We start from the raw sequence: 21,772 nt of genomic DNA on the forward strand, positions 1-21,772 counted from the left end.
CAGCCATGCTGTGGGGTTTCATATGAGCACACATTCATCCTGACAGGCCAAGTTCAGTGAAAACTGGAGGCAGGGAAAGAAAGTTTCCTTTAAAACTGCAAATAAGAACTAAAGAAAGTGATCAATCTGCTATTGTTGAAACAAATTCTTAAAAATATTACCATGAAACTTAACTTCCCTTTAGTGTGTGTTTTAGACCTACCATTTCCCTAAAATGGACTTAAAATGACCACACCTTTCCTCAGAAATGCTGCATGACTGGCGTAGTGGTTCAAAAGGATCCTGACCAGAGGCACTTCCATGGCCAAGCTGAATTTTAAATTGAATTAACGAATACTTCTTAGCTGATCTTTGGTGGATTTCTTTTCCAGTAATACTGTAGCTCAGATCTTGTTGCATTTCAAGTCTGTGTTCTTCAGAATGATGTTCTCAAGCTTGGGAGGATGGCACTGATTCGAGCAGGCTCATCTAAAATGCCTTCATCTTTCACGCAAAGATGCTTACAAGCTTACACAACAGCAGTGAGTCATTCACATTGGATCATGCCTTTATTCACACAGCAAAAGCAAAACTCTGGGTATTCTCTGTCCCCAGCTTCAGCTCTGCTAATATGCAGGAGACATATGATAGATGTACATTATGCCCTGAAAAAATTAATTACTAGTGCCTGATGATGCCTCCTTAGTGGACAATCATGCTGTCACTCATAAATATTAACTTATATTCTATATTCTTTTTCCCTGCTTCCAAGGGGAATGAAATATGAATGATATTTCTGCAGTTCAAGGAAAGGAGCAGGACAGGTCAAAGGTGCTAAAAGCTCCTCTCTTATGTTAGAGGCACTACAGCTGTCAGTTTGCTCTGTCCTTAATACTGTGTTAGTTAACCCCATAAAGAATGTTATATAATTTATAGGGTTTAACAAGTGAACATCAGTATTTCTTTTAGACTGAGGACATGATTCAGCAAGTCCCTTTTGCTTTTGCCTGACAGTAAGAATGCTCTAATCTTACGGAAGTAACCTGTAATGCATTGCTGAAGGGAGGCACTGGGGCTGGGTCAGACCTGTGAAATTAAGCAGGGTTGATCTTAAGTAAAAGCAGCAGCTTTCACTGCAGCTGGGACCCAAATCTTTTGTATTTGGCTTTACAAATTTCAGCTAAGTAGCCAAGGTCAGCTGTGTAGGTGGAGCTGGTCCCAAGCTGGACCCCAAGCTGGGGATGGAGTAGAACGAGGTGCCTTTCCCGCTTCTTGGACTGTAGAGGGAGCCTAGGCAGTTGTCAGACGGAATCTCTAACATGTGCATGCCTGTTCATGGCCAGTGAGGTGAATACTACCTAATTCCTGACTCTAGTTATAAGCTTATGTCAGATGTATAATTGGACCATATTGTTCAGGAAAAACAAGAAGAAAAAGGCATATTAAGGAAAGGATAAATGGGAGCACAGTATGTGGGCTTTTTCTTTGTTTTAAAAAAAACAGCTCTTTGTTTTTTTTCAACTAATTATCAACCCCACAAGATAAATTAGCTTTTAATTTTAAATCATTTTTAAATATCTAAAAATAGGGCATAATGTTTAAATCAAATAAACAGCCATTTTATAAACCCCCACAGAGCAAGGGCATTCAGATTTAATGCTTTTTCAGGGCTCTAGCTTTGCACTCAAGCAGTCATCTTTGCATATTGAAAACTTGAAATTATAACATAAATGTGTCCTATGCCAATATCTTTGCCTAATCATGTTCGTGATACTACTCTGGTTTTGTACTGCATGACATTTGGATCTACAGATCTGCTGCATTGACTGTAGACAAAAGAGAAAACACGTGTGCTAAAATTTGATACGCAAATCAATAAATCGTATGTCCCTTTAAATATAATGAAAGTAAAAGCTCACATTGATCTACATCAACTCTGATTAGAGCTGCCTGGCATTCTCTTTGGGAAGAAAAAAAAAGCAGAATAGCTGCTGATGAGTGAATTGTAGGCATCAGATGTTACATAGCTGGGTTTCACTGCAGTCAGGGAGAGAAAGCAAAACAACCAGGGATCCCCAGACTTTACCAGCTTCTATAAAATGGCACCTGTATAAAAGTGGGGGTCTGCAATGTATTTTCTACAGCCCAAGTTCCTTGAAATTTTCATCAGTAAAGAAAAGAGTTAAAAAGGAAACCTAGAAGAGAAGTCCATCTCTGAGCTGAAGAAATACTGGCATACATTGCCCATTGATTTAAGGTTTTGATTTTAGGGAAACTTGCCAAGTGCACAATATCATGCTGCCAACACATTCAGAGCAGAAGTAAAACTCTTCCCAAGATATAGCTATCTTCACTTCCCCGTGACACACAATTTTTAAAATTAGGTATCTAAGTGCTTTGTACACTTCCATGCTCTAATTTGCTGAAAAGTGCTGCTGTTTCTGCCCCTTTTCCTGTACCTGCCTTCTGCAGCTTTCCTTCAGCCCTCCCTGTGCTGGACAGTCCTGGTAGGTAAGGCAGCCTCTGCCAACCCAAAAGCTTGTCAGCTGCCAAGAGATCAAGAAAGGCAGAAAGTCAAAAATCCTCTTTGGCTTCCTTCACAGCTTGTTAATTCATATCTCATTTTTATTTTCTGACTTTGGCTTGAGCAAGTTACATATCCAGATTGTCTGGGTTGGGAATACCTTATCATCAAAACTCACTATGGACATGCTATTGTTTTGCCCTTGACTGTAGGTTTGTTTGATTGTCATCCCACATTTTGTACCATGCTTTTTCCAAAGTGATGCTGCCAAGAAGACTGGAACAGAGAGGAGCCAGTTGTCAGACTTGTAGGGCACGTAACACACGCCCCTCTATGTGAGGAGGGTCTCTGGAGCTTGGGATGCAGGGCAAAGTGCCAGCCCTCTCTGTGGGCTCAGAGTGCCTGCTTACCTGGGAAATTCTCCAGCTTCTGTAGCCCAAACAATCTGCAAATGCCTACATGCATGTCGTCCTCAACCTGGCTATCTTGTACTTAAGATGAGGATAGGGAACACTGTCAAAGAATAAAAAAAGCCTGGTGAGAAAAATAGGGAAGACAGTGGTTGAGCAGCCTTTTTCCTCTCTTCATTTGCTCTTTTTTGTAAAGTAACAACCTTTTCCTATGAAAGTGAGTGCTGCTTGGACATGATAAATGAGCTGAGGTAGCAATGAACAGCCCTACATGCAGTTACACAGATTCCTGGTGCATCCCATCAAGTAATTTACCATCACTTCTTCTTGTGACTACTAGCATTCCTCAGAAATTGAAGACTGCCTCTTCCTCAGACCAAACTTCTCCAAATCACAGAAACACAGAATATTCTGGGTTGGAAGGGATCCACAAGGGTCATCAAGTCCAACTCTAAAGTGAATGGCCTATACAGGGATTGAACCCACAGCCCTGGCATTATTAGTGCCATGGTCTAACCTAAGACCTTTTCAAAGAATATGAAACAAGTCTAAGATGAGACTTGTGGATAGAAAGCAGGTGAGTAGCTGAGCAGAGCTGGCTACAAGTTCAGAACAACAACATTTCCTTTTGAAGAAAGCTACCAGAGCCAAGTGTGTCTCTTGAGCACGCTACCCAACCCTGAGGAAGATTAAACATTGCTTTCCCCCATCTCACCCCTTCCTTTGCTGTAAATTTAGAGAAGCAACAAATTTCTATCGCATGTAGTACCCTCACTGCTAGGGTTGTGCTAAGGGCCTTAGACTTTCTCCCAGCCCTGGTGTCTCACACAAATTCTTACTGTGTTAATCATTAGGCAGTGCCATGGCTCAGTGCCAAGTTCTGTGCTGGGTTAACTGTGGTGCTACCAGTGCATCTTGCTCTTGTTGATTCCTGTGGAAGCTCTGATTTCTCATTGCCTGTTATCAAAGGACATCAGGTAATCCTTTACACCCAACTTTTTCACAAGTTAGATCAGTGCATTTTTTAAAACAGGAGCAAAAGGCTCATTTCCTTACCCTGCCCCAGCAAAACTGCTTTCCTGACAGGATGCAGGACAATTGAAAATATTTGTAAGGATGGAAACATTCACTGGTATATTTTATTGGCTTATTTGGAGCTTGAAATGGAGGAGCATGCAGAAAAGTAGGACACCAGAGGCTCATGCTCCTGCCTGACATTGATACAGAAAAACACTTTGGGATTTACTTTAGGAATGGACAATGTGAATAGGTCTCCTCTCTGTCCATGAGAGCACAGCTGAGGAATTCTGACCACCTCATTCTCTCCATCTTCAGATTTTACTCATAATCATCTAAAAATGTGGGGAAAATGATTAATAAAAGCTGCATTTTGGAAACACTACATCTTCTCTTCCTTATCAGAGATATTTTTTTCTTGCCATGTGTTCAAATGTGCTAGAAAATCCATGCTTTTGTATTGTCACTCAGTGTTTGTGTTTATTATTGAATTCTTTTTTACACTGATTAAGAAGAACTGGCTGCCCACAAAAGATGAAAAAGCCATGTAGGTGGTTTATCTAAGCTCAGATCTTGTATACAATTAAAATCCTTCTGCAATTTTCTCTGTGCTTTGAAATTCACATGGTTAAGAGAAAAGCTCCTTAAGCAGATTGCAGCCAGTTAGATACTTTATTGTATATAAATTGTAAGTAAATGCTTACAGACAGATATGCATAAAGTGATAGTGTATTTTGCTTTAGCAGAGTCATGTGTGGATTGAGAAAAGTCTTCATTTCCAAACCAGCAGAAAGTTGCACAGGACCTCTCCCTGTGCTACATATAAGACCTGGATTGTGGCCTTGTTCTTGAAAAATCACAGATCCCCACTGTTTGTTTAAACTCATTACAGAGGCTGTGTTTCATGTCTCACAGCCTTCAGAGCAGCCCACTGGAGTTAAGGGGTGGAGTGCTGCTGAAATTCAATAGGAACTGGGCATCTAGATCCTTCAGACCCCTTGGAAATTCCTGGCCAAATGTAGAGGAATAAACAGCTGCAGAACAGATTATAACTTTACTTGGAACAACTTTTATGAACATCTGAATGTGAAGTATTCCTAAGGCCCTTCCTGTCCCAACTCTCCCCTGTCATTCAGTGCTAAACTCATCCTCAGCTCTGTGGAGCATAAAAACCATCATGTTTTAATGTATAGAAAAGCCATTTTTTCGGCCCAGGATTGAAGCTAACTTCTCTGGGGCTTTGAATCAGATTTTATTTTCAAAAAAATCCTATATTTTAATGTAGACAGAAGGCTGGAAATGCCAGCTGTCTGAACCTATTAAGGACTATAAAACTTTAGAATAAGTCCCAAGACAGAATGGTTACTGGCCAGAGAGTAGAACAGGTAATTAAAGATATTTAATAGGTGCATTTAACAAATAGCTCTGTGGTTTATAACTTAGCTCTACAGTTTATCACAGGAATATCACTTCCAGGCATCCCTGGCTCTATGTAAAATATTCATGCTAGCCCTTGCTTGTTTTGTTGGTTTTTTTTGCTTGAATATAAAGTTTCATGGGAACAGTAAAACCTGTAGAAGTCAGAGATCAAAGCTGAATGTTATTTCCAAAATACCAGTGATACACAAAATGCTGTCATGGAAACCTTCCTTACAGACCCTTAGCTGTATAATGGGCCATCATCCCACGCTGTGCTGGGGAACTATTCATCTGTCACCACACCAGAATATGTGTCTGTAAACTGTAGTCACAACAAAAATACAGATAGCATCCCATGATGCTGCTTTTCATGGACAATCAGCAGAGCCTGCTCCTCATGCCTGGATATCTGTCTGTACATTGCAAAGATGTGGGATCAGATGGGCTTTGTTTCCTTAAGAAAAGTGGAATTTACTCTTTCCTCTGAAACCCATGTTAATATTAAAAGAAGATATGAAGTTTTCCAATTACATAACAAAAGAGATTATATTGTGCCAGACTCATTTCCAAGCCACATATCTCAGAGAAAATCCAAATTCTTGAATGAGAGACTACAAAGCCCTGCAGATAGATAAGCTCTGAGAATGCAGGCATCAGCTTCCTCTGGGTTTGGGATATTTAGGTAAGGGAGAAAATGCATTCAGTATGGTTTTAGTTGTGTCTTCAGTTTCCAGGTGGACTAAAAACACTAATCCAGACATTGGATTTAGTCATTGGCATTTATTATAGGGAGGAAAGAGGGAAATCATTGATCTTTTCTTGGTTTTGATTTAGATTGTTCCCAGTTCAATTTAAATTCTTCCCAGTAGCTGATTCCTACAATATGTAAGTGAAATTATTTCTTTTTTTGCCTTTCAGTGCCTGTGGTTCAGTGCCTAAAGAGCATTGGTGAATATTTAAACAGCTTGCACTAATTATAGTGCATGTTAAACACAACCCTCAAATCCCTCAAAATTTACATGATGAAAATATAGTCTTTGTTATCAAACATGATCAAAGAAAAATAGAAATATTTATGCTTCTCTATGCCCATATAGGCACTGGAATTGTTCTCTGTCCTTTACAGGAGCTGCATCTTCTCAGTCTCAGGCAATGGTGCAAATTATTGTAACTTAAAATTCTTTTGAGATTGTGCATTATTGTAGGTCTGTGACAAAATAAAAAGTGAAGAAGATGTCAAATATTGGCTTTGTCATGCAGCATGTTCACAATTAAGTGTTAGGAATTTAGTCCTATAAAGTATCCAGTTTGATGTGGGACTTTCCTAGGTCTCAGTGGACAGTAAATAAGATTACAGGAAAATAATGAAATGGGCTGCACAAAAACAATGACCATACAAGATCCTAGCACAAATTAGTATTCTGTGAGCTGGGCTCCAGGGAATAATCAGCTAAAAGTAGGAGATAATTGCCTAGGGAAATCTCTCAGAAGTTAATGGTACTTATAGCACTGTGGTATCAACTAAGCTCTGTGGCCTTTTGTAGAAATTGTCACACAGGAGTGACAAGGAAGGAGGTGTCATCTGTGGGCTAGTGGGGAGCACAGCAAAGCTTGCTTTTCACTTTCTTTTTTCTTTTACTTTTTGACATTGCATTTGTGACTCTGCCTCTTCCCCCATCTAACAGATTGGGTGAATGAATACTACGAAGTTTTGTACCAAAGGTGTGAGGGGATAAGTATCCCTTGTGTTTCTATACAAGTTGAACTAAGTGAATCTTGAGAAGAAGAAAACTCTTAATGTACTTTCAGGCTGAGCAGACATAGCTGCTCTGTTCTCACTTCATGCTGTTGTACTTACTCCTAAGCACAAACCATTTTTGATTACTCAGCTTGGAAGATCTCACTATGTTGACTGACCACTGACCCATATTCTCAGCTTCTGATTTAGCCATGTTGTGATAATTCCAAGAAAATGAGATTTTAAAAAATTTCAAAGTAAATTGTATGAGTTTCCCCTGATTTTGGAGGCTTTCCTCATTGTATCAGAGAAAACGCTTGTTCTGCCTGACTTAAAGCTGTTCATGGGGTGTACTGGGAAAGAATGTCTCTTTCTCAGATCACAAACAAGAGTTTCTGACTTTCTAGCCAATATTTAAACTACTCAGAAGTTCCAGTAAGTTTTGGAAGAGGTCTTCTGCCTTCTGCTTGCATTTCCTCCCTTTTAATAGGAAACTTTGTTCCTGAATCTGAAAGTGAAGAAAAGCACACTTCCTTTAGCCTGCAATTGTTTAGAACTCAGAAGTGTAGATTGATTAGCAAACACTCTACAATAGCTCTTATAATGGAGAGCTTTAAATAAATGGGTTTTAAACTCTTCTTACAGTTTCTAGTGCTCTTTATACAGTCCAAACATGCTGTGTACACTATTCTTTGACTCTGCTGTGTTCCTGGAGGGGAATGAATTAGAATATTCTGAATGCCTTATGTAATGTATTTAGAGAACTTTTTTGTTTGTATCTTTGTTTGAATTTCTTGGACGGAATTAATTAATGGCAAAGTATAAAGGCCAACTTTGAAATCCTAGCTGACTTATACACTAGAGCTCAATTTGTATTCTACATCAAGGAAATGTTTGGATTTGAAAGAAGGACACCATTATCAAAAAGATTTCTGTAGATGGCTCTGTTCATCAGAGTGCCATCTCTTTGCCACAGAAGCAGAGTTTTAACATTTGCGTAATTCAAAAGGAAAATCAGGGTACATATTTAATTTCTTATTAGGAATTAAATGCAGAGCAGGAAATAGTAACTGAATTGGGATAGGAAAAAATTATAAAGATTGCATTTGTTTAAAACAACATGAATTTCAGGTGAAAGGTAGAGAGAATAAAGTCTGTAGCCTGGAGACTTTTACAGTCCTGTGAAAATCTGATGGGGTAACAGCTTCTTGGAAAAATCAAGATTCTTTTTCTTTCATATTCTTATTTACATTTGTAGCTGTATTTCTTTGTCCAGTTGTACATTGCAGGAAATTAATACATAAGGATAAGTTTCCTAGTGGGTGTATGTTTGTCTAGCTTCATTGAAGTCAGTGCAATAAAGATAATTTACATGCATTTCCAAAGAGTTTAATCAGCTGGTCTCTGCAGCATTAGGGAAGTCAGCAGCAAAATCCTGCTTTTGTCCTTGTGGAAAAGGGGTTATTCATGAAATGCCATGTTGTGATTCAGACAAGTGAAGCAGCAGCTGAGAGTGTTCCTGTGTGTGCCTCACTCCTCTGCCTGCTGCACTGTGGGACAGGCAAAGGGGAGCAGATGGAGGTCCTGCCTGCACACCCATGCTTTCCTAGATACCACTCACTAAAGACAGGAAAGGGCTTCCCTTGGGCAAAGCAGCTCTGCCTGAGTGATAACACAGAAATGAAAAAAGCCCACATCATCTGGGGCTCTAACATGTACACCAGCTTCTGTTAAAGCTGTTAAATTTCCCCAGAGTTCCCTGTAGGAGCAACATGAGCTCCAGCTCTGCCCAGGGGGAGGTGGACACCCCACGTTTGTGGCAGACTGGACCAGTGCCTGTCCAGTTGGGGCTGCAGGAGGCAGAAAGATCAGCCAGGAAGGCCAGAGGGTTTCAAGTTAGTGCATTAAATTCAGGAAGTGCAGTGGAATTTATTTCCAGCCTAAAGATCTCAAAGCTTGGAGAGGACCAACTTTGATGATTTTTTCTGATCTATTTCTTGTGTTCTTATGCCTGGAAATTTGTGTGCTCACACAAATCCATGCAAAATCAGCATAATGGTCCAGTATCTCATATAAGTAGCCCATATACAGTGCCTAGCCAGTAGGGTACTAAGATTTCTAGGTAGATGAAAGATCTTGTCTTTATGTTTTCCAGGATTATTCCCTCTGTCAACGAGAAATTGGACAGGAAGGAGTACAGTATTGATAACACAGTTTACGCTTTTAAATATTTATAGTGTAGGGAAAGGATTGGTTGAGATGTTATTTTCTGGTATCAAAATAATTTTTCTTCTCACACAAACAACTCTCTTTTTTTTCTTCTCAAATATTATATATTTTCTGCCTCAGTTATTTATCTCTGTGGCAGCTTGGCATGGTCTTGAGAAATGTTAAACACTGGCCAGTCTGAGTCTTTAGAAATAGTGGAGCATTAATGAAAATTTTGTAGCATCAAGCCCTGAATATTTATCACATCATGCTGTCCTATTTCTCTCATACCAGCAAATTTCCACATTCCTACAAGAGACAGGGTATTAGGATAAGGACAGTAGCTGCTGTACAGAAAGCCCAGCTTCTCTGGCCTATTTGACACTGGGCAATCATGGATTTCCTCCAGAGCTGTTGAGAGCACTGTGGACAAGCCTGTGTTTATCCTCCTGCAGTACAATGTGAGCAGTGGCACAGAAATGCTGCTGGGCTCCAGCCAAAGGGCCACACAAAGGCAGCCAGATCATCTCCCTGCAATGCAAATGGGATGACAGTGGCAGCAGGGGAAGCCTGGCTGTGCAGCCACCTCCTCCTGTCCCCTGCTCAGCCTCCCCAGCTCTGGTACCGGGAGGTTACCAGGAGCACTGGCTGCACAAGGATTTTGGTAGGAACTGTGCTTTCAGAGCTCACAGCTCATGCCCATCTGACTTTGGGACAGGAGCAGTAATATCCCAGATCCTTACTGACCCTTGCCTTCAGGTGTCTGTGGAGTCTGGCAGGTGGCCAGAGTGGGCAGGACCATTCCCTCATGAGGCCCCAACACAAGTTTGAACAAAACCTCTCTTCTCTGAGTCCGAACGAGGGGACTGGCAGGAGCTGGGGGAGGAGCAGCAGCAGGGCAGTGCGGAGCCCTCGGTGATGGGAAGGGCCCAGGAGAAGTTTCCATCTCCTGCAGGAGTGACAGCAGCTCTCCCAGCCACCATCCCACGGGCACCCTGGGCACGAGGTACAGCTCTGCTGGGGCACAGGGAGGAGAGGGACTGGGAGACACGTGAGCAGCTGAGAAAGGTAGGGGCTAAAGAGAGCAGGGAAACTGGGATGGAGGGGCTTGGATCCACTGCCTGAAGGGAAAATAAGATTCAACAGGATGCTCAGATATGAGGAAACTAGGGAGTGGTGATGCTATGGGGAGGAGAAGGAGAATTTACTGTACAATTAAGGGCTTGATGCAATCCTGAGTATGTAGTGACTGAGGGAGTTGAGTGGGAATATCCATGTTATGAAGACAACTACAGTATGTATTTTTCTTCAGATACGTGACTTACATTTATTTTGTCTCATTCCCACTAATCTCCAGAATTTATCAACATACAATTGTATTTTCTACATTATTGATCTTGTCCCAAGCCATGAAGTCAGAAAGCTCTCTAAAACCAATTTTCAAAATCAGAAATATCTCCCTGAAATCAGCAAATAAGGGATTCACTGCATCCCAGTCCATCAGGTTTCCCATCTGTTTAAAAGAATTTGGTGGTTTCCATGAAATGAATACTTTTCAAAATTTATTTTTGGAAGAGGGAAGAACATGTATGTGATTTGGAAATAAGATGTAGGAGATGGTGCCCTTTCCTGAAGGGATGGTTAGACCTGCTCTTTGGTATTTGTACAAAGCTCAAATATGGTTTGTTTTCTTGGACTTTAATGTCTTTGGATCACAGATGCTCTAGGATAAAGATTTGCTTGTTTGTTTGTTTGTTCCTTGCTTTCTGAGTGGAATTTTATACATTCATTTATATATGTGCAAAATGCTCTACTCTACAGGATGGGATGCCAGACTGTTTATTTTGAAACCTATTTTAAGAAATAGGTGCTTTTACTCTGCAGCTGAAGTGGTTTTGCTTCAAGTTCCCTTAACATTCTAAACCCCACCAGAGCAGGGATTGACTTGAAAACAAATAGTACTTGGCTTTATAAATTTCATAAATATAACCTTCCATTTTCATGTATCTCACATGGGTCAGCATGCTTGGATTTACTGGGTTTTTTTTCCTTCATTTTAATTCTTATTGGAAAATTAGTTATGTAGAGTATTAAGTCCCAGCTGTCTTTATTTTGATACAAGATTATTTACTGTTGATTAAGAAACTTTTCCAAAGTAGCACTGTCTGTGCTGTGAGTACTGTCATGGCACAGTACTCTCCATGCAAAATGCAGTTATACAGTATTTCCCCAGTGGTATTTGTCCCAAGTCTTGTTTGGTGTTTGGAAGGCAGGCTGAGGACAGCTGGCCAGCACAGCCATGGCTGCAGCCTTATCTTGTCATTATCAAACACACTAACCACGCAGCAGCATCCACAGGACAGATCTCCACCCAGGGACTGGCTGCAAGCCAGGCCTAACTCAGCAGGTAGGATCTGCTCAAAAAGAGCTTTCTGAGCTGGAAGCAGCAGCCACAGGGATGGATCTCAGCCCCCTCTGATCAAAGTGTGAGTGCACAAATTCCTGCTCTCCTTGGGGCACTGGAACACCACAGGACACAGCAAGTATGAGATTCACCCCTCAGTTTCAGTGCTGTCCCACCAGTCTAGTGATGGCAGCATGAGGCTGCTCTTCCACCTCTTTGGTAAATACAAATGAGGCAGCAACACAATACAGCCTTGCTCTTCCACTGTAAGAGAAGTGGTGACTTTGCAGAGTGCTCAGGTTCCCCACTCCTCTGTCCTTCCTGGGGAAGATCCACACCCATTCCCCTGAGCTCCTCACTCCTGTGTGATGGGCTGACCCCATGCTGGCAGGAAAAAATTATACCCACCTCTGCCTTAGCCTTTCTTGGCCACCTGCTGCTAAAATCAGCCTGCTGATGTCTCACTTTCCAGAGCAACATTCCAGGATCTTCATTTCCATTCAGAAGGTGCTATTTTATGCTTGAGTTTTGCTGTGAGACAGTGTTGCTGTTTGATAGCTTTCCACAGCTATAAATTTCAAGTTTTTAGGGTGGAAAAAGTATCTTCCCTTTTTGTGTGTTTATGCCAATAACTGTGGATGTAAATAGCTGCATTAATGAGGCTTGTTGAAAGTCTTTTATTAGGAAATGTGAAAGTCATTAGCTTTTTAGTAAGAAAGTGTAAATGACCCTTCTTATATTTGCATGTGAAACTATAAAACTTAATTTCCTATGCATAAAAGAGCATTTTTGTCCATCAGAGTACCCAAAGCACTTTAGTAAGGCATTTTGTCATTTTAGTTTGAAGGAGCACTGTCATTTAATACTGTCTTTTTTCCTACACCACCTTACATTCCCAAATCCTTTCATAAAAGACAGTCTATGCTTATGCCAATGTAAAAACAAATGCATGGGTGATGTTCTGTGGGTAGAATCCTCATTTTGTTGGCTGGTTGAAAAGTGAATAAGCATCATTAAAACTGAATGGAAAATTTTCTCTACCTGTGTAGCCAGTTGATTTTACAAGTGGTTTGGTTGGACAGTTTGTTACATAGTATATATTTTGAATTTTCTACAGGTCTGTTTGTTTTACTTGCATCTATAAATCAAGATTTTTGAGGCTTCACAGACAAAAATCCTTTAAAATCTCAGTGGGTTTGACTCTTCAGAATGATGATGTCTCAGTTGTTGATGTCAAGATAAATTTTTATTATAGAGAACTTTCTTGTGAGGGAATGGGGCTGTGGGATTTATTCAGAATTAATAGTTGTGTAGGGATGACAGAAGAGTAGCAGTGGTGGACAGAGGCAGGGAAAGAAGGCTTTTGAAGAGGTGGAGAAAGGACATACTCCTCACAGAGAGAAATGTCATGGCAAAATGAAAACAAAACATGATTAGAGGACAGAACCCTAACACCAGATTTTTTTCCCCTATTAAAAGAATTTAGTGAATCATTGTGTAAGTGTTGTAGAAAATCCACAGGAGGAAACCTCATGGCAAGAAATATCTATAGAAAAATACCCCAAAAAGGTCTAGTGCCATTTTTATCTACGGTATCATTTTTGCTGTTTAGCTCCAATAGTTACAAGTTCATGTGTAACAGAAACAATTTCCTTGGTCCTAAAATAATAATTTTAATGTCCTTCTTATTTCTAACAGGAAAAAAAAAAAAAGAAAAAAGCTGGAAATAACTTAAGTGCCTTTGTGGATGCACAAATACATAATACAGAATCCAAGTCACTTAGTAACAAAAATAGTCACATGCACTGGACAACAGGCCTGTGTATTTTTCCTTAAGGCCTGAACCAGTTGAGAAAAAGTGCCATGTTGAGCATTACACTGTTTTTCTCCAGATAATTCAATGTATGAATTATTACATTATTATTTCACTGCTTCCCTACACGCTACATTTCAAGAAAGCAATTTTATGTGTACAATATTTGAGCACACATGAAGGCCTGCTGAGATTTGTTAGGATTACACTTAAAATCCTGCCACAGATACAGAGAATACTCAGCTTCTTCCTCCAAAAGGCTAGTCACATCTTCACATATGGGGAGATATTTATTGAGTGCAACGTTAACAGCTACCATATTGCTGTACTCCCACGTTGACACAAATGTTGGCAAAAGCTACTGTGCCAGCTGCCCACTTTACACACTCTAGTGGCACCTTTTCTCCTCCTCGAATCCATAAATTGCCATTATCATCCAATTAATGCTCAAACAGTGATATTTTTGCTGCCTCACATATTTCTTAGAATATAAAGATGGATACGCAGGAGTCTGTACACCAGAACAAACCCAGCAGCTAGGACTTGTTTGTTGCTAGAAAATACCCTGGAGTCCTCTGTGGGAATATTATTATAGAGAACCAAGGATTAGTGTAGAGATTGAGGAGATTAAAGCAAATTAAAATGAGCACTTTTACACAGAACATATAGCAGACAGCTATTGTTTTAGTTGTAGTGGAACAGGTCTTCCTGCAGCTGCCCAGCTCATCCCTCCCATCCTGCCCAAGGGGATGGGTTCCTGCAGTGGCTGCTGGAGGACACATTGTTTAGTGTTTAGGGCACTACAGACACATGCAGCTACAGAAGGCTCCTCCAGCCATGGGGCTGCTTTGCAACAAGATAAGGTGACTTCCATAACCACCATTTGTACCTAAACTGCACACAAGGTTTTTGCCCTTCTGTTCATGGACTGTGCTGCTCCAGCGCAGGATGGTCTGTTCCCTAACAAGACTGCATGGGAACTGCATTTCCCTCCTGAGTGCACAGAACTGGAGGTGATGATCATTTCTAATATGTTTTCATCTCTAGAAGTATTTCTTTCAGATCTAAGATAGTCTTTGCCTGCTTGCTTCCAAAATATGCTGCAAGGGTATATTCAAAACTTAAATTTGTGTTCCTTTTTACTCCTAAGGATGTTGACACAATTTTCTAATGGAGTTATATTTCTCACATTTAAAAACCAAATAAATCAACCTAATTTGGAGTATACCATTTCTGTGATTGCATAGTAATTTTTTCCTGTTCCTAAGGGATTTTATGTTCCTCAGACTTGTGATGAATAGGAAGCATGTAAAGATCATACTGTGGTTTACTAATCATCAAAATGTGAGGAAAAAAGCTCCAGTTTTTTATGTGCATACTTTCAGAACTTAATGGTCATTTCAAATACTTATAAATAGAAGCAAAGAATACAAAAATACATCTAAATCATGTATCAGCATCTTTCCAAAATGCCACCAGTACCATTCTTATGTGGAGTTTATGTACAGTGTCAAGAGGGGTTCTTCAGGAGTGTCACTCTTTGAATGCTTTCAGAACTCCTGATGTTGTAATCTACAGTTATCCAGTATTTTATTACTCTCAGTAGGACATTTACTGGAGAGATGAAACCTGAGTAGGGCACAATTAATCCTTTCAGCAGCTCCCATTGGGTACTCATGGCTGCGTGGAACTATTTACTCTTAAGTGGAGGCCTGGAGGATCTCTGTGTTGTGATGGTGTTTGCCAACATTTCCTTCTGCCCTAATCTGTGTTTTGGTGTCATGTTATTTTAGGGACATTTTTTAGCTTAGAAGAAATGTATAGAAACAGACATCAACATGTGCATCTCTTAAAGCAGAAGGGCTTCTGCTGCTCAGACTCTCTCATAACTTCATTCCTTGAGTTTATTCTGGGTTTGCTGCACTAAAAGCATTCATCCAGATAATCACCAAATTATTTGTTTATAGCTTCAGGGTATATTATTTTTTAATTACTTGAGGTGGTGTCATAACAGGTATAAAGTAATATTTGTTGTTGTTATTATTATTAGTATCATCATTATTGTTGAAATACAGTGCCATCAACTTCCAGATCTATTTGTAGAATGTTTTCCTGTGAAAATCCTTTTTTTGCTTATCCACTGAGTGTATTTGAGCTGAATCTCTCTGTTTCATCTCTTGTGTTGGACTCAGTGAACTTCCTTCGTGCTGTCACTCTGGGAAGAAAGAACATAATCTCTGTCTTAGGTGACTTCATAGGAGAATCATCTTTATGGTTTTCCTTACCCTCTGTTACTTGGAAAATATTTAGGTGTTATATATAAATAAAGAATAATTATATTGTGTATGCTATGTTATTAGATGAATTAATTCAAAAGGCAACTTGGCAAAAGAAGGTTGAGAGGAGAAGTAGAACTATGACCTCAGTGCAAAAGGAAAAGCAAAAACTTTGCAGAACCAGAGAAAAAAAAAATCTTCCTTCAGAATTTTAGCAAGCACTATTAGCAACTTTTAAAATAATAGTGTATGCTGGGGTATGTACATAGGAGCACTAAGAAAGCTCAGCTATCTGGTGACCACCAAATGACACTGCTCTGCAGCCACTGCCTCCAACACAAACAGCTCAGCTCCATCTGAGGAGCCCTCCTGGAGCAATCAATCACATCCAGAACACAGCAGTTATAAATAAGGTCTGCAGTTGATATACATTCAGTGGTTTTTGCAACTAAGCTGTATTTGTGTCCAAAACAAATATTTGGATGACTGAATGTCTCCCTCCTAGGAGTGCAGGGGAAAAGAGTGCACGTTTTCAGCACAGGTCAAGAAATAAGTGAAACTCAGAGTTGTGTGCCTGGATGCATTTTGTCTTCTGAATCAAAGCATTGCCACCCTGCACAACCTTTTGAGAGCTGTTGGTGCCTTAGGCTTAAGTACCTAATGTCACAATGAATGAAGAGAGCCAGACAGCCACCTTACTGCTTAGGATGGAAAACAACACAGCAACTGGAAGGAAGAGGAGCACCAGAAGAACATTATGAAAATTACAGGGATAGTTTATAGAAAATTGTTAATAAGAAAGATAGATATGAGAAAAAAGTTAGCTTCTTGAAATTCCCCTGGCTCTGTGTTTTTGTGTGATGAGAGCAAAATAGTTTTAAAACATTGGGGGTTTTGGCTTTGGTTTTGTTTTTGCTATCATTGTCTGCCTCACAAAGAACACTTCTTTTAGAAATTCCAGATAAGCATGTTACGCTATGATTTAGTTACCAGCTCTCCAAAACTATCTTGAGGAGTCTGTCTAAAGAATGATGAACTTGGATGCCAGTGTAGCACCTGTGAGAGACATGAGCAGTTTCACTTGGTGGGCACAGGCCAGCAAAGCAGACTTGCAGCACTGATGTGTGCAGTGACAGCACAGAGCAGCAGGGACAGAGCCCAGTGGGGCTCGTCCACCAGCCACAGTGCTCACAGGGCTGCTCTCATTTACTGCTCTCATTCAGTAACAACCACAGGAAACTCTCATTTTTTAAACTGAGTGGATCTAGAGATTATCAATGGGTCATTACTTTGTTTCCACCATGAAACAAGAACATGCAATAGATTTTCCCCTGGTCTGGAGTTTTTTTCTTCCTTATTCTCTCTCTTTTTGGGCTTTCTCTCTACAAGAGCCATTCTGCAGAGTATGAGAAGATGTCTGCATCTATGGTGTTTGGATTTTTTATGTCTGTGTTTTTTTATTGTGAAGTCAATGTTAGGAGCTTTAACAATTTTTTCCTAGAGTTCAGTCTTCATCTTACTGGCAAGAAAATGTAACCCAACCAAGATTTTGCATTTTAAGGAAAAAAAAAACCACAAATAGGAAAGAAAAATGAAAAGTTTTTGATAAAATATGCATGCTTAGGCTGTGTTTTCCATTTGAGAGACTGATCAGGTCCAGCAGGAAAAACATTTTAATATTAAACAATTTCAGAATTACAGCTTTTAGAATAGGAGAAAAACCTCTCTGGATAAGGCCTTTTGTTTATATCGAGTGCATCAACAGGGAAGAGGTGAAATTTCATTAGTTGCCTCTGTCTTTTAGAAATCCACTCTTAACCAATGCCTTATTCCAAATCCTTCACTGAATAATCTGCATAATGATTGCACTGGATATGAGTCTCATCACCAGCATATTTGTTCATTAGAATGTATATGAAGGACAAACAGAGCTAAACTGAATTCATTAAAAAGTTTGAGCAAATGCTGGTGGAGGGTTTTTCCAGTATTTCCTCAGCTCTCTCAAGAACTCATACAACTCTCATCTAAAAGCAATGAAAAACTTCCATCTCCTCCTGATTTCTGTAAATCTGTGAGCCCTCTATCCCTCATGCTCAGAAGACAGGACAGACCCTCTCCTGATCATGACCTTTTTTCTGTAGACATGAAATTTCTCACATTATGCAAACAGCCCTGACCCGTGCCCATTGTTCATCTCTTTGGTATTTTCAGGTCTTGCGTGTGTTGGCTCTTTGCCATTGTATCTGAGCACAGTGTTCTAAAGCTTGCAGTATGACACATGATACAGCAAAGGAAGATAAAGAAAGGAACAGAGCAGACAGTAATCGATAGGAATGAAAAGGACAAAAGAGCCTCTCAGCATTTTCCACCCATTCTGCTACTTTCACTTTTTTTTCATTCTCTTTATCTTGTTTTGGTTTTTTACATTCCTCACTCTCTGCCACCAAGATTTAAAACATTTTAAGCCAGTCCCTCTGTCTTTACTACAAGCATAAATTATGAGGAATGAGCAAAAGGAGCTACAAGCAACACACAGCAGGAGCTGCTGATGCTGCACATGAGGAGACCAAATGGAATACCATGGCTTGAAACCATAGATCAGCATGCAAAAAGTCTCAAAATGTGTGTTTCACCATGAGGTAGCTGGTTAGGAAGAGCAACGTGTTTTTCTCCAACCTAAACCTAGGAACAACCCATTCACAATCTCTAAGCTCCAGTTTTTGAAACTTTTTGTTCCGTTTTTATTAATTTTTACTTAGATTAGAACTGACTTGCTTAATTACCTCCCATATTATTCACTGAACATCTGATTAGTAAGTACCACATAGTGGAGTAGCACACAAGATTCTATGGTGAGGTGCAGCTCTTATTTAAGTTTCTTATATATGTAAGAGGGTGAACTTTATTTCTACTGGCTTTTTATTAGTTTGGAATAGTCAGAAAATATTTTCAAGATGTTAAGCTCCAGATCCACTGCTGTTTTGGTGTTCAAATTCTGCACTTCACATATTTTCTTTCTCAGTCCTTACATAAGAAGATTACACAAGAGAAGACTGTAATCTCCAAAATCATTTACCATATTAAACAGCAGCTACCACCAGTGGATCTTTATCAGCAGCCTGGAGCAGAAAGGAAACACGTGGCTGTACATATGGAAACTGGTCATTTACAGCACTCATCAATGTGTGCTGCCAGTCCTGGGCAGATGTCATCAACAGTCATTACACAGCTCTGAAAATAGAACGAAACTTGACCTGGACAGGTCCTCACATAATTGATAAACTGCCTCTGAACAATGGAAATATGTAGAATCCAGTCTCCCCACCAGCCTCTTGCTGTTCAGTGATCCTGCAGACCCAGTGCTGTGGCAGCATGGGGAGGGGACACTCAGTCAGGATGTACATGGTGAGAAGATGTCTCCTGACTCCTCAGAGTTAGAGTTTCTCTGTATGTCCCTGGTCAGGGAGAGGAGAGCAGCATCACTACCATGTCCTGGCTGGTGTCTGGAAATGGCAAGTTTTATTTGCCCATTGGGGTTTTTCCTTTTTCTTTCTTTTTCCTGAGAACCACTGGTGAACCTAGTGAGTAGGAGAAAGCACTCTGGGGAAAAAAAGGGCAGAGTGATTTTAAGAGTGGGGATAGCTCCTGTGCAGAGCCAGGAGCTGGACTTGATGATCCTTGTGAATCCCTGCCAGCTCAGCATTTTCTGTGACTCTGTGAGAGCACCTCTGCCCTGTGTTTACATCTTGTGCTGTGCCCTAGGAAGGGAAGGAACAGCATCAGGATGCAGAGGGGTTCCTGTGCCTCCACCTTGCCCACTTTCCCAGACTGTGTGAACTCTGCATGGAGAGCTGGTGCCATGGCCCTGACAGCACTCCCTCAATTGCTGTGTTGTGTGGAAAGGGACAACCTGCCATGGTCTCACATTCACACACTTTCCTAAACCTGGCTTCCTCTGCAGCTCCCACAACAGGATAAAGAGCATGGGGGGAGTTCCTTCCCCTCCCTTCCCTGCCCTCAGCCAAGGCTTGAGAGGAACACTGGCTTCTGGTTTCCTTGGAGCAGGGCTGGTGAGCACAGGCTGTTACAGAGCACACACTCAGTCCTTGGCAGCACAAGTGGTCAGCTGCTCCCGTGCTCCTTTTGCTTGCTGGCATGTGGCAGAGGGCACGAGAGAGAGGAAAGCAGTGCTACACTTCTGAAATGAGCTCTAGCAAGTGCTGTGTGCCTGCAGCTCCAGCCAGCCTGCCAGGGCTTGTCTGCTTGTTAGTTAGCAGGTAGAACATTACAAGTGACTTGCACTTAGCTGCTCCCCTGTGCCAGCCCCTCTGATCTCCAGCAGGACTGGAAGACATGATTGAAGGCACTAAGAAATGTGTTGCTTAGCCTTTGTGGAAGTGCACAGCCAGTGTTTGTGTGATAATGTTATCTTTGAAACACAAAAGTGCTTTGTAAAGGCTACCAATACTGCTACGTGTAATGACAGCAAAAAATAATTTTTAAGGTGTCTCTGGCAGAATGAAAATCTGATTGTCAGAAATAGCCACCAGCCCTCCCCCAATAAAGCAGGAGGAGCATCTCTTTGCTCCTCCTTTAGTCTCTAGAAGGGTGTGTGCAGAGGGGCTTTTATGTTTGTCTATGTCCCAAAACAAAGAAGACACCACAGCAATAATCTTTTGGTGACAGAAATGACTGAATCAAACTTTTTTATGAGCTATACAGCAGAACATGTTATGCTCTATCTGTGCAGGGAGTGATCTCTTTATTTAGCAGAAGTTGCAGCAACAAATTTTTCTGACTATGGGTTTTGTTTTTATGCTTTTCCAAGCGTTTTTCCTTTTGATTGTTCTTGAAGTTGTGATATGAAATCAGGAAAGCTTAAGAGCTTAAGTGACTTCTTAGAGTACCATCATTTCAAGATGAATAAGCATTCATGAAGACAGCCTGTGGGAAGTGAATTGATGTAGTATTTGAATGCCCTGACTTTATAATTCATACAAAACTCTCTCTGCAGGAGTGTGCCCAGTGCTGAAAACTTTGCCTTAGGGTTCAGCTGGATCAAGCAGTAATAAGACTCCACCAGTAGTTGAGGGGGAGGAAGAGGGGAAAACAACTTTAAAGCAGTGAAAGAAGATACCCATGATCACTGTTGTAGCAAAGCTTTTGCTCCCACAGTCTGTGGAAGCACCACATAATAGGCTGGAGAACTGACCCTGATCTCACTGCCTGCCTTGCAGCTGCATGTGGTATTGCAGCCTTGGTTTGGGAATGGCTGGCTCAGGCAAAGGCAGCTAGCTGCTCTGCTCAGCTGGGTTTTGAGATGAGCTGTTTTCTGTTGAGGTCAGTGGGAGTTTGACAGTATAAGGAGTTCAGACCACCCTCCCTTGAGAGGGTGGAGAAATCCAAAATGAGAAAATAGGGATAAGATTTACACGTTCTCTCTAAAGCTGGTTGCATGATCTACTTCAGCCTGAAAAGTGCTTTGGGTCAGCAAGACACAGGAAGGAGATTTTACTCCAGGATGAATTCACCATTTGCATAATATTTCCATTTAGACAGTGCTGTCAGGCAGTCATTTTAATGAGTGCTCAAACCCCCAAAGTGACTGTAGTCTGACCCCACCGCTTATTCCTGTTTCTTTATTGACACTCCTCTCAACTCCCAGTATTTGCCTCCTGCAGCCAAACAGCCACATTTGGAATGAGCATCTTTGTCCAGACTGACTGTGAGTTCATAATGCTTCCTGACAGCAACTGTTCCCAAAAGGGCTGCATGGCACCATTTCAACTGCAGAAGTTCTGCACCAAAACAGAGCCAAGGCCCAGAGAGCTTAGGTCTCCCCACCTTAGCCATCATGATCACTGCACACTTTTAAATCATTTCCTACAAGTGTTAATTATAAAGGCAATTTTGAACTCTCTGGGGAGAGGAGTGGGGGGGACCAACCTCTGCTTTGACATCTAGGCTTCCCAATTTTTGTCTTA

The 21,772-nt window shown here is 40.8% G+C and overlaps 1 protein-coding gene across 3 annotated transcripts in view; it reads left to right on the top strand.

Moving 5' to 3' along the window:
• The first annotated feature begins 10,167 nt into the window (after positions 1 to 10,167).
• PHYHIPL (phytanoyl-CoA 2-hydroxylase interacting protein like) overlaps positions 10,168 to 21,772 on the top strand; it is a 54,796-nt gene continuing 43,191 nt past the window's right edge. The window contains exon 1 of one of the 3 annotated variants that reach the window (XM_066554368.1): positions 10,168 to 10,346. In XM_066554368.1, the coding sequence (XP_066410465.1) occupies positions 10,214 to 10,346 (133 nt within the window). In that variant the 5' untranslated portion in view covers positions 10,168 to 10,213. Of the gene's footprint in view, positions 10,364 to 21,772 lie in introns of all 3 variants that reach the window. The other 2 variants (XM_066554370.1, XM_066554371.1) reach the window with 2 other exon arrangements.

This window comes from Molothrus aeneus, chromosome 8, assembly GCF_037042795.1.
Source record: "Molothrus aeneus isolate 106 chromosome 8, BPBGC_Maene_1.0, whole genome shotgun sequence".
NCBI classification, from domain to species: Eukaryota; Metazoa; Chordata; class Aves; order Passeriformes; family Icteridae; genus Molothrus; species Molothrus aeneus.